The sequence below is a fragment of the Podarcis vaucheri genome (genome assembly GCF_965113315.1).
Source record: "Podarcis vaucheri genome assembly, chromosome: 11".
NCBI classification, from domain to species: Eukaryota; Metazoa; Chordata; class Lepidosauria; order Squamata; family Lacertidae; genus Podarcis; species Podarcis vaucheri.
The window spans coordinates 12,757,616-12,770,595 of NC_138749.1; the positions used below are offsets into that span (position 1 = coordinate 12,757,616).

Sequence of the window (12,980 nt, forward strand, 5' to 3'; positions counted from 1 at the left end):
ACAGGCACAGAGCATGCGTTTTGTGTCTATTATGTTGTCTTGATAAGGCTAGCCGGTGTTGTTCACCTTCCCAATGTGATTCATTGAGATTGATTGAAGCGCCGGGCTTGTCCTAGCCGTGGTGCAGTGTAATTAATGTCTCCTTATGCTAATATATGCAAATTCGGGAGTGTGCATTGGACTTGGGAGGAAGGAGAGAACAAATAAGGATTCAAACAGGCTTCCTCAACCTCGGCCCTCCAGATGTTTTTGGCCTACAACTCCCATGATCCCTAGCTAGCAGGACCAATTGTCAGGGATGATGGGAATTGTAGTCTCAAAACATCTGGAGGGCCGAGGTTGAGGAAGCCTGGATTAAAGAGTTCACTCCAAAGTACAAATCAAATTTTTGCCTCACTAAATTCCCCCGCCACCCTGAAGAAGGAAAGAACCCATCAGAGGCACAACCAAAAACAAAGGTTGTTCCTGAATGGAACTCCATTTCTTTTAGGTTGTGCGACATCACAAGATTTGAATTGTGATGTGCTGCTTAGTTGATGAAGTGCTGTGTCTGGGTATATTAAAAGAGAAAAATCTGGATAACTAAGAGGATCAACGCTCTACAACTGGAGCTTAAGTGGGGGAAGCATACTGATTTTCCTCTTGCTGCCCTCCTCCCACATTAACTTTTGTCTCAGGTAAACTGTCTCTTGGATTTAAATGCTTCCATCCCAGACTAAACACTTCTCGACCCTTTTGACAGATGTGGATCAAAGAAACGCTGGGAATCCATCCCCTTCTTTTAAATTCTCATGGCCTTAAAGTGGCCTACAACAACCTAGTGTCTTCATTCTTTGTCTGGCTCCTTCCCTTTGACTTTACCACCTTGGGTGACCCTGCTGGGAGTACGAGATTCTCAATGGCTTTGCTCACAAGGGTCATAGGAACATGCAAGCCCACTCAACACAACAAGGTGATGATCCAGCGAGTTGGAAGAAGAAGAAGAAGAAGAAGAAGAAGAAGAAGAAGAAGAAGAAGAAGAAGAAGAAGAGTCTTCCAGATGATTTGGAGTACAAATTCCACCAGCATCACCCTATGTGGCCATGCTGATGGGGGATGATGGAAATTGTACACCAGAACATCTGTAGGCATCAGATTGACAACAGCTGCCTTCACATCTTGAAGCTGCCATTCTTACATTTCTTCCTGCACTGCGTACTCTGGCATACAAAGATTCTCTAAGTCAGGCTTCCTCAACCTCGGCCCTCCTGGTGTTTTGAGACTACAATTCCCATCATCCCTGACCACTGGTTCTGCTAGCTAGGGATCATGGGAGTTGTAGGCCAAAAACATCTGGAGGGCTGAGGTTGAGGAAGCCTGCTCTAAGTTCTTAGGCAGGGATCTTTCCCAGTTCTGCTCCCTAAGACCCTTTAAACTCGGAGACCTCATAGGACCATAGGAAGCCTCCTTATACTGAGTCAGACTGTTTATCCTTCCTGCTTACTATTGGCAGCTGCCCTCCAGCATTCTAGGCAGGGTTCTCTCCCAGCCCTACCTAGAGATCTCAGGGAGTGGGACACAGACCTTCTGCATTCAAAGCAGATTCTTGGCCACTGAGCTACGCCCTTCAAGATTTTTGCTGCTAGCCTCTGTCTGTGGCACCGTATCTGTCGAGAGCCACGTTTTCCTGTTTAGCATCACAGTAGCGAAGGCGCACATCATTGCAGCAGGCCATACCCAATGCAATGTTTGATTGCACAACGTGTCTTAGTGGACAGATGGTAGCTGTAGCCTTATTGTCTCCTGTTGCGAAGCGCCTCTCATTGGGCACACGATCAAGGATTGTTCTTCAATCATCCTGTCATGCCACTTTGAACCCATGAGAGGAAGGATGGAGCATGATAAGAAAGGAAGATCCATGCAGGTCAGTCTGGAAATGCATTTATCAGGCTGCGTTGATCCTTGATAGCAGCCTCGTGCATCCAAGATAACCATAGATTTCAGGTAATAAACCTGCATGTTTTGTCGTGCTTATTGATTGTCTGAATTACCCCATGTTTTCGCATTATCAGGACATAGGTACATTAATTTGTTTAAATGTAACAAAGCTCCACAGTTGGCTTTTGCCTAGCTAGCACTTGAGGCTGCTAGCTATTTGCTGTTTTATACAAGTAGCATGGGTAGGACTGGAACCTAAATGTTTCAGTGTGAGAGTTGCAGCAAATGTGAGATTGCTAATCCATGCACTGGGGCTCTGCATCCGGTTTAGGTGAATTTTGGAGGCTGGAGCAAATAGGACTGATCCCAGCCATTCCAGGATTTGTCAGCAGCAGGTTAAGGCTGCCCTGGATTGGATCAGACCCACCTGGGGCAATCTGGAGCTGTCAAGCAGGGAGGCGGTAGGTATTAAATATGCAGTCAGGGCTCACTGTCCAAATACATTTTTAAGCAGGGTAATCCACTCAATATGAAATGCCCGCATTCTGCGCTTCCTTATGTGGAGTTTCAGCTTAATTTGAAGTTTTGCTAGTTCATATTTTTAAAGGGACAAACTGGGAACTCAGGCAAAAATATATTTTTTAAGGTTGGCAGCACAGTGCCAAAGACCTGTCACAACAGAAACTTCTTCAGTATTCAAAATAAGGGTGTGCTTTTCTTTTTTTCCTTATTGTACACAAATAACATATTTTTGAAAGATTGAAGAAACCCAGCTGTGAGGCTCTGTTGAGAACTACAGGTATTTGGAGACAGAAAAGCCCTTTTCTCCTTGACTTTATTGCGTCTTATCGACAAGAAAGCGCACCCAACTGTACACAATACAGGGCTGTATTTTCTTTCCAAAGTTTATTTCTGGTGACATGTTCATACTGCTTGAGTATTGATCTCAAGGCTTATACTGTTGTCAATAAAAAAAAATGCAGTCTTATGTTGCAGAGTTGGGTATAGCCTGATGTCTCAATAACTTTTTGAAATGGGTAGTATGCCATTAAAACTTTGAACTGTGCCATTTTCTTCAGTAAAGCAAACTCACAGAGGCACACACATATGTAAGCCCTTTCTAGCATTTGTGGAAAGTGTTAAGTAAACTCACAACAGGGAAGTGTTGCGAAGGATGATTTTGCTAGCTCTGCTCCTTGCCGCCATTGTTGTTGCCAGTGTGGTGTAGTGGTTAAGAGCGGTGGACTTGTAATCTGGTGAACTGGGTTCGCTTCCCCGCTCCTCCACATGCAGCTGCTGGGTGACCTTGGGCCAGTCACACTTCTCTGAAGTCTCTCAGCCCCACTCACCTCACAGAGTGTGTGTTGTGGGGGAGGAAGGGAAAGGAGATTGTTAGCCGCTTTGAGACTCCGTAGGGTAGTGATAAAGCGGGATATCAAATCCAAACTCTTCTTCATTGAATCAACCATCTGAAGTAGGGAACCTCATCATAGAATCTCAGAGTTGGAAGAGACCCCAAGGGTCATCTAGTCCAACCCCCTGCTATGCAGGAATCTCAGCTAAGGCATCCATGGCAAGTGGCCACCCAACCTCTATCAAACAAGTTAGCTGTTTTAAAAGAAGCATGTCCTCAACTGTACTTCCATTTCAACTGTTCAACTGATGGCACTAATGATGATGATGATGATGATGATAATAATAATAATAATAATAATAATAATAATAATAATAATAATAATATAGTTTATTTATACCCTGTCCATCTGGCTGGGCTTCCCCAGCCACTCAGGGCAGCTTTCAACAAAATATTAAAGTACAGTAATGCATCAAACATTAAAAGCTTCCCTAAAACAGGGCTGCCTTCAGAGGTCTTCTAAAAGTCAGGCAGTTGTTGTTCTTTTTGACATCTGGTGGGAGGGTGTTCCACAGGGTGGGTGCCACTACCAAATAGGCCCTCTGCCTGGTTCCCTGTAACTTGGCTTCTCGCAGTGAAGGAACCGCCAGAAGGCCGTCAGCGCTGGACCTCAGTGTCCGGGTAGAACGATGGGGGTGGAGACGCTCCTTCTCAATAATTACAGATAACTTCTTAAAGCTTCATCCCATATTAGATTGTCTTCCACAGAGCCTTGATTCATATTTCTTAGCATGCCTTTGTCCCCTCCACAAGTCAGATCTAATGCGAATTTCATGAGTTCCAGTGCTGGGCTCTGACCACAAGAGGTTTTGAATACCTGATATTTTGTTGTATTTCTATATTCTAATGGAAGCCGCCCTGTCTGGCTGGGGCAACTTAGTCAGATGGGCAGGGTACAAACAAATGATGATAACAATGTTTGAACCTCAATCTGATGCTTTGTAAAACAGTCCACCTTGGTCTGATGTGTTTCAGAAGTTGCCTAATTTCACTTAAGATCTGAAGATGCTTTGACATACGTGTGTGTAGAAGAGGCTTAATCACCCCACCCACCTTATATGAAATTAACTAAATTAACTAAAATATTTTTAAAACGACGATAACTGCTTTTTCATTTGAATGTTTATTATACAGTATTTATTATTTATTTATTATTTATTATTTATTTATTATTTATTATTAATTATTTATTATTTATTTATTATTTATTATTTATCTGTAATTACGAATAACAATATTAAAAATGCAAAAGTCATAAGAGAAAAACTTCAAACTACGTGAATAGAGTTAGATAGTATTATTAAACAATAAATAAAAACCAACCTTGGTTGGTATTTCTTTTTTTTTTACATTTTGATTGAAGTGGATGAAATCTGTAGGCATAAGAGGCCCTCCAGAATGGATTGAGCTGCCAAATTACAGATAAACAGGTCCAATGGATTTTGTGCCAGCCCCTGCTAAAGTTCTGTCTAGCTATCTGGAAACATTAATAACTTTTATATTTGGGAGTGAAGTTTGCAGGCATGTTCATCCCTTTGGAGGGGATAAATCCTGCTAAATTCCAGAATGATAGCTGTAGTGGTTTTCCTGTCAGCTTTCCCCTGGGGAGAGATCAGTTTAAAAGCTGCTCTGCTGATCACCATGTACGAAAGGGGGGGAAAGTCATTAGTGAAGAAGTACAAAGCCTGTTCGTTTCATCTGCAATCATCTGCTCTGCAGTGTCAGTGTAACCTACTGGCTAAGGAATCTTTCTTGCTCTGGGGAGACAGGGATTCAAAAATTCTGGTCAGTTATGAAGCTCACTGTATGACCATGGGGAAGTCCATGCCACTTATCTACTTAAACTACCATGGAGGTGCTGCAAAGATGAGAACTGTGAAAGAGAGAAAACTGGGTGGAAGGACAGGGAATGCCCAGGGAATGCAATTTTATGCTGCAATGATAGCACCATACTTTGCGAATCCTGGGAAACAGTGGGTGGTATTCAACTAAATTTTACTGTGTAGAGTCATTGATATTAATGAACACAATTGAGTTCTCTCCATTAATGGAGGCTCGCCATTTTCCTGGTGGGCGTTGGTTGTGGACCTTCACTCTCTGCCTCCTTCCTAGCCATCCAGACCCACGTGGTCACCAGCTGAAGGGGTATTCCCCTTGGCTGTTGCATTACCTTCTGGCTAGTAGCCAAGTTCAAATGGGCTAATCAGGGCCCAGGCCTTGGAGAATTCCTTTGCTGGCCAGCCAGACATTGGCCACCACCATGACTGGCTAGGCAGCAACACTTAAAAGAACCGGCCACATGGATCATGGATCCACTTTACCTGACACTAGCCAGACCTCATATGGAGTGTGGTACCCAGTTTTACACTTTCAGAAGGATGTAGGCAAATGAGATAATGTGCGGAAGGACAAGTCATAAGAGGAAGGTTTGAGAGAAGCAGACAATTTTAACCTGGGGAAGAAAAGACTGAGTGGAAATGCATGATAGCTCTTGTCAGTGACCTGAAAATCTGCACACAGAAGGGGGACAAAGACATAGAAGAGAGCTGTTGCCCCAGAGGGTGGGAAAAGATCTAATGGGCTTAAGTTGTAGGAGGGAAGAGTTCAGCTGAACATTAGGAGATACCTTTAAAAAAGTTTGTTAGGGATGTTTTACCTCTGAGTTCCCTGTACAGTGGTACCTCGCAAGACGAATGCCTCGCAAGACGGAAAACTCGCTAGATGAAAGGGTTTTTGGTTTTTGGAGTTGCTTCGCAAGACGATTTTCCCTATGGGCTTGCTCCGCAAGACGGAAACGTCTTGCAAATTTGTTTCCTTTTTCTTAAAACCGTTAATACAGTTGCGACTTGACTTCGAGGAGCAACTCATAGCACGCGGTGTGGTAGCCTTTTTTGAGGTTTTTGAAGACTTTGGTGATTTTTGAAGCTTTCCCAAAACTTTTCCGACACCGTGCTTCGCAAGATGAAAAAAATCGCAAGACGACAAAACGACAAAACTCGCGGAACGAATTAATTTCATCTTGCGAGGCACCACTGTATAAGGGAATGGGTTGAGCGAGGTGGCCTGCAAGACCCACCCCTAACTCTATAACTAGTTGCAGATAAAACAGTGTGAGGGTGGAAGGAGGGTGAGATCATCACATTGAGAGATGAATTAAGAACAGATAGGGCTGTACCAATGTGCTTACAATTGTTGAGCCTACAGCAAATCTCAGGGATTTAGGGGCTGTCAGGCTGGGGTTTAACCTGTGTGCTCCCACCAAGCCCTGGCCAAAGGAGAAGATTACAGAGAGAGCACAATACCGCCAGAAAAGCTTCCAGAGCAACCTTGCTAAATGGTCTGAACAACCTGAGCATTCTGCCATTTGTGCCTCTTATGTGCAATGGTTTGTGCTTGCTGCGTTGAACAGAACTGGATCCGACACATTGTGTTACAGACTTATATTTCTAATGATTTCATTACAAGGAAAAGCGCATGCTCCTTGTCTAGCTTCCTTTCCCCCCACTGCTTTCTGAAACAACCATTTCTAATGATTGAAGGTAGTCTCCCCTTCTCTCTGTCAAATGCATAGAAAACAAATGAGATGTGTTTGTGTCATTTCCCCTCTACAGTGGTACCTCGGGTTACAGACGCTTCAGGTTACAGACTCCGCTAACTCAGAAGTAGTACCTCGGGTTAAGAACTTTGTTTCAAGATGAGAACAGAAATCGTGAGGCAGCAGCATGGCGGCAGTGGGAGGCCCCATTAGCTAAAGTGGTACATCAGGTTAAGAACAATTTCAGGTTAAGAACGGACCTCCAGAATGAATTAAGTTCTTAACCCGAGGTACCACTATACTTTTTTGTGAGATCACCTTTCTTATAGCGTGTGTACGCGTGCATAACTTTATATATTCACATCGATAATATTTTAAGATGGGGATGTAGCTGTCAAATTGGCAATAATAGTAAAGGTAAAGGGACCCCTTTACCTTTAGGTCCAGTCGTGGCCAACTCTGGGGTTGTGGTACTCATCTCTCTTCATTGGCCGATGGAGCCGGCGTACAGCTTCTGGGTCATGTGGCTAGCATAACTAAGCCGTTTCTGGCGAACCAGAGCAGTGAATGGAAACGCCGTTTACCTTCCCGCCGGTGTGGTACCTATTTATCTACTTGCTTTCGACGTGCTTTCGAACTGATAGGTTGGCAATAATAGTTTAGACTTAATTAGTTTACTCTTAATTAACAATGGATAAACTACCTTCACTTCAATAATGAGAAATCCAGAGAATGCTGAATGGTGGGGAATCACTCCCCTCCCCCAAAGTTTTAAATTAATTATTATGCTGGTCACACTACATTCAGTGGATCTAAAAGGTCATCTATTTTTAGTCCAGTTCCTGGACACAACTTGCTTCTTACATGGAGCAGAATGAAACATAGCCATTCATATGTATAATATATGTAATGTTCTTGGAACTTTTGGGCAAGACCTTCCCAGATCTTAGGCTGCGGTTACTGGTGAGAGAGAAGCAGTCTATTCTCAGAGTGGCCAACAAGGAACCGAGGGAAACCAAAATGGAAAGATGGGCACATCCCTAGGGATCAGCCAAGCTCAAGCTTTTCCCTTCTGTTTATTTATTTTTTAAAAAAGATGTTTATTGAAATTTTCAAAATATTACAAAATTAAAAAAGAAAAAAGAAAAATAAAAATAGTTAAAAACAATTCGCTCTTTCAATGACTTATCTTTCATTTGCTTATTTCCCGGACCTCCTCACGCCTCCCTTTTCTGTATTCCTGTTCAGATAGTTAGTTCAGCAAATCCCTCCCCTCTTTGTTTATCCTGGTCTTTAATCTTAAAATATTGTAACATTGGATTTTTACCTATTAATCGTCTATTTTCTCGTATTCCCTTATAACATTACAGCTATAGACCACTTAGTTTCTATCCAGCATCATTCTAAAATTCATTAATTTTACAATATTTCTGTAAATAGTCTTTAAACTTTTTTCAATCTTCTTCCCCCAACTCTTCTCCCTGGTCTCGGATTCTGCCAGTCATTTCTGCCAGTTCCATATAGTCCATCACCTTCATCTGCCATTCTTCCAAGGTGGGTAGATCTTGTGTCTTCCAATACTTTGCGATAAGTATTCTTGCTGCTGTTGTGGCATACATAAAGAAAGTTCTATCCTTCTTTGCCACCAATTGGCTGACCATGCCCAGGAGAAAGGCCTCTGGTTTCTTCAAGAAGGTATATTTAAATACCTTTTTCATTTCATTATATATCATCTCCCAGAAAGCCTTAATCCTTGGGCACGTCCACCAAAGGTGAAAGAATGTACTTCCCTTCTGTTTATCATGTAATCACATTTTGCTCCTGCAATCACTGAGCAATAAGGCCTGGTGGCATTTCAAAAGAAAGGTAGTGTTTGTGGCTGATCCAATTCTGACTTCACCTACCAAAAGGAAAGGAACAAACAAACTCATATATTACATAACTGAGCTGAAAATGGAGGTGCTTTTCCTGAGGAAGAACCTGGAATGAAAGGAGAGGTGTGGCATTGAGAGGTCAACCTTTAGAAGACCTCTAGCAAACTAGCCTGAAGGCTTCGATCACACTGAGGATTGTTGTTGACATTAGTTCAGCAAACTGTTCCATATTGGACCATAAGGGGAGTTGTTCAGTAGTCATCTTGTCCCAATTATGCTTTCTTAACCTGATGGAAGTCTTCATCTGGCAGCAATTTCCCAGGAGCAGGTGTCAAAGAGGGGAGTGGTGGTGTCTATCTGGCCTCCTGGCAGCAACATTGCTGTGGCTTAACAGGAAAGACAATGGGAGTATTGAGGTGGCAGGGAGGTGGGAATGGTTTGGGCATCCTGATAAACCCTAGCTGGTTTTTTCCCTGAAGCACCTGTGTCAACCTCCCCATCACTTCATCCCTTCATCTCTCCCAGTAAGCTGCAGTGATGGCGCCAACATCCCTCCCTGCAGTCCACACCTGTTCTTTCCTGTAAAAAGGAATTGAAGCACAGTTTGAACGTTCTTCCAGCAGCTCCTGGGGTAGCAGTCATACAGTTTCTGTGCTATAATACCCTGTGACTCTTGCTTCTTCACCTTGGTTTCTCCAGGCACCGTATTTCAGAGGTGATTTCCCTTTCTTTCCCCTTCCAAAACTCTTTCACCAGTCACTCAAACTGTTAAGCATCGTCTACCAAAGCAATTTTCAGCTAACTGTAGCTTTTGGAGTGAATATGAATAGCTGAAATTGTGACTCAATGGCTGGGGTAATTGCACAAAAAATAGAGTTAATCTTTGTTTAACTCCTGCGACTTTATGTACTCGGCACACTGAAAACTGACAGAGCACCACTATTTCAAAATACGAGGATTGTTTTCCTGCGGTAATAGATCACTGGCGTAAGGTCTTAAATGGTTTTGCTAAAGCGAATGGCATCTTCACTGGAGCATACAAAACGTCCCTGATTATTCTACGACTATTGTTTTTAAAGTGTCAGTGAAAGTAGAGAATTATTTTTGGAAGTGTTATGGAGTTTAGAAGTTGGGCTATGAATGGGCTAAGGTATGAGTGCAATAAAAACTATGGAGGAAGAAGAATTTTGCACAGTCCACATTTTAAAACAAACTGACCTACTTTGCACGCTACAAACCAAAACCAATGCATACATATATTGTAATTATCTGTTGGATTTTGCACCTTTTCAAATTTTGTGCTATAGTTCTCAACTCATAAAATGTACCATTTAAAACAGATTAACAGTATTATTTCACAATTGCTTTAGGGTAAAATAAGTTTATAAATGCATGCGTTGAGATAAAATATTTATATACCATTTTTCATACTTCTTTTTTAAAAAAATGTAGTCTGATTTAACAGCATAATGGAATGGACTTTTGAATGAAAGCATCCGAAACTGACACAGACTGTCCATCCTTAGTAAAGGCAGAGAAAATGTCCCAAATGTCTTGGACTATAATTCCCACCATCCCTAGCCTGTGTGGCCAATGTAGTCAGGGATGCTGGGAGTTGTAGTCGAAAACATCTGCAGACTTAGAAAAGGCTGCAAAACACAAATATGTATTTCTCACCAACAGTACACTTGATGAGAAGTTGCCACTAACCCTAGCAGCCACATGCAAATCTTCTTAGTATCTGTAGACATCATGTTTCTTAGATGTACATCTCATAGTATAAAGTGTAAGTGATGAGATGTACACCAAAGAAAGGAAATGTTCACAGCAGCCTTTGACAACCTGGTGCCTTCTATATGTTTTGGGTCAGGGCTGATGTGGGATGTTTTTGACTATATCCCTCATCATCCCTGGTCCAAAATAACTGGAGGCACCAGGCTGGTGAAGGCTGGTCTACGCACACTAAGAAAGCATGGATCTGACTGCTGAAATGCTGTCTTGTCAGTTCCAGCCTGTAACCTTGGTTGTGGACTGAGTGGGATGAACGGAGTCAATTCATAGGCTGGGTAACTCAGTCTATTTTTCCACCTATTTGATCCTGTTTCCATGTTGATATGTGGCTTGAGAAAGCAAAAAAACCTCACAGAAATTTAAATAAGTATTTAAATAGTATTTTAAAAATATTTCTCTCAAAACATGCATTTATAAAATATACTTTGATAGGTTTTTGAGCTGGCATGCTCAGAAAGTGAAGAAGCTTACAGATAACTAAGTTCTGGTCCATACTTTAATCAAGGTTGTGCAGATCAGGTCAGGCTGAACGGGGATTCGCAAAGATAAAATACTTGAAGCATCCTTACCAATTCATGTCTGCAGCTGAATGTAAACTGATGCCTTCAAAGTTTCTAGCCAGGTGCTAGTATAACCTGCCTGCAACAGTCATCATGTCTAATCTTTTCACTCGGAAACCTTTGATAAGTTTCTGAGAAATCCAATGGTCCCCAAGTGCACAGTTTGAAACCTTTGTAATAGAGGTTAGTGATATGAAAACTCATAGAGCCCTTTTTTTAGTGTCTTTCTTGTAGTTCAGTTTTTACGGGAAGCTGTTGCACTGGATTTTATGAAATTGCAAAGAACAGCAGGCAGTGAGATATGTACTGTACTTTGGTGTTCCACCCAAGCGGCTTGGTGGCATTCAGAATTTGCTTTCTCTTCCCTAGGAATTTGTTCATTTGAGAGAGCTCTATCGAATAACAGCAGTCCTCTTGGGAGTAAAATTCATCTCGGTGCAGAGGGCTGGCACAGATGTAATAAACCACTTACAGTAAATCCCAGCTAAGCCCTCTAAATAAGAAATAAGTTGAGCAGAAGTTGTTGTTGGGCCTCTGCTGTTGGCTGAATCTGATGTTAACTGCTCATTTTTCTGTATGCTATCTTGGCTGAAGACTTGGAGGCTGTGGGGAGATTGGGTTGGCTGCTTAAATTACAAACTGGTCTCTCTTCTCTCATTATTTGGTTTGCATAGGTTGATAAGGTAATAATATATCCTTGTTGAAATTTTGCTCAGAAAGAGAAGCTTCTCTAAAATAGCATTTGTAGAATTGCCATTGGTTTTCTGCCAAAAGAAAATTCAAGGCAGATTGACAAGGTGAGGCGAGGGATGGTTTTAATTTTCTTGGAAGGGCCACACAACCATAAGTTGTGTCTGACTTTTTCCTAAAGCAAGATTCAAGGTGGATTTGCATGCTCTTAATGCAGGCAAAATGTCAGTGGGAATTTCAACCATAATTAAAGGAATTTATCCATTAGCATCATTTCTTCAGAGGCAATCTCAATGTTCCCCAGACCAAAAAGTTGCTTTCTGAGGATTGTAGTGAACTAACTGGGCTATTCTTCACCATTTATCCCAACAGGCACACAAGTTAAGGGATTTACAACACTGCGGTTCCTGATTGAGCCTTCGGATGCTGTCACCATGCGAGGAAGTAACGTGTTGCTCAACTGCACGGCAGAATCGGATCAAGGGATTCCCGTCATCAAATGGAAAAAGGATGGAGTCTTTTTAAACTTGGCAGTGGATGAGAGAAGGCAGCAGTTTCCCAATGGATCTCTTTTGATACAAAACATAGTCCATTCCAGACACCATAAACCTGATGAGGGCCTTTATCAATGTGAAGCATCATTAGAAGGTATTGGAGCTATCATCAGTCGGACAGCCAAAGTCTCTGTAGCAGGTAAGAGCTCACTTTTCTTTCTTTCTTTCTTTCTTTCTTTCTTTCATGGTAAGAGGATGTTCTCATGGATTAAGACTTGTTTTGTTTGTGCATTTTGGGTTAATGCTTTTCCTAACCCTTGCTAGGACAGAAGCACATAGTGGACCTTAATCCAGGGAAAGCAGGAATTCAAACTGTTGTGGCCAGAAGAGAGAAATGCAGGGAGATGAGACAAATAATCAAGGATACCTCTATACAACAATAGGTCAGAGGAAATTAAGAGCAACAATAAAAACTTCTGTTTCTGGCTTGCTCTCTGGTCTGCAGACTTGGGGGACTGAACTTCTGCTGCTGGCTACAGAGTGTCCCTTTCACCTTGCCTCATCTTGCCCCTCCCCCAACCAAAGAGCTGGGTTTGACACTCGCAAAGATCAGTGTAAATGTGGAGTAAGGTATAGCCTAAAATTGAAGTATGTGGTGCTGTAGAATCAGAGCACCAGTTCCTAGGGATGCATCTGGTGCAGAAT

General features: G+C 42.2%; 1 protein-coding gene across 4 annotated transcripts in view; it reads left to right on the forward strand.

Annotated features, from left to right (window-relative positions):
• Positions 1-12,980, forward strand: part of DCC (DCC netrin 1 receptor) — a 948,093-nt gene that overhangs the window by 356,815 nt on the left and 578,298 nt on the right. For all 4 annotated transcript variants that reach the window (XM_082241768.1, XM_082241769.1, XM_082241770.1 and 1 more), the window contains one exon: positions 12,154-12,474. In XM_082241768.1, the coding sequence (XP_082097894.1) occupies positions 12,154-12,474 (321 nt within the window). The remainder of the gene's footprint in view (positions 1-12,153; positions 12,475-12,980) is intronic.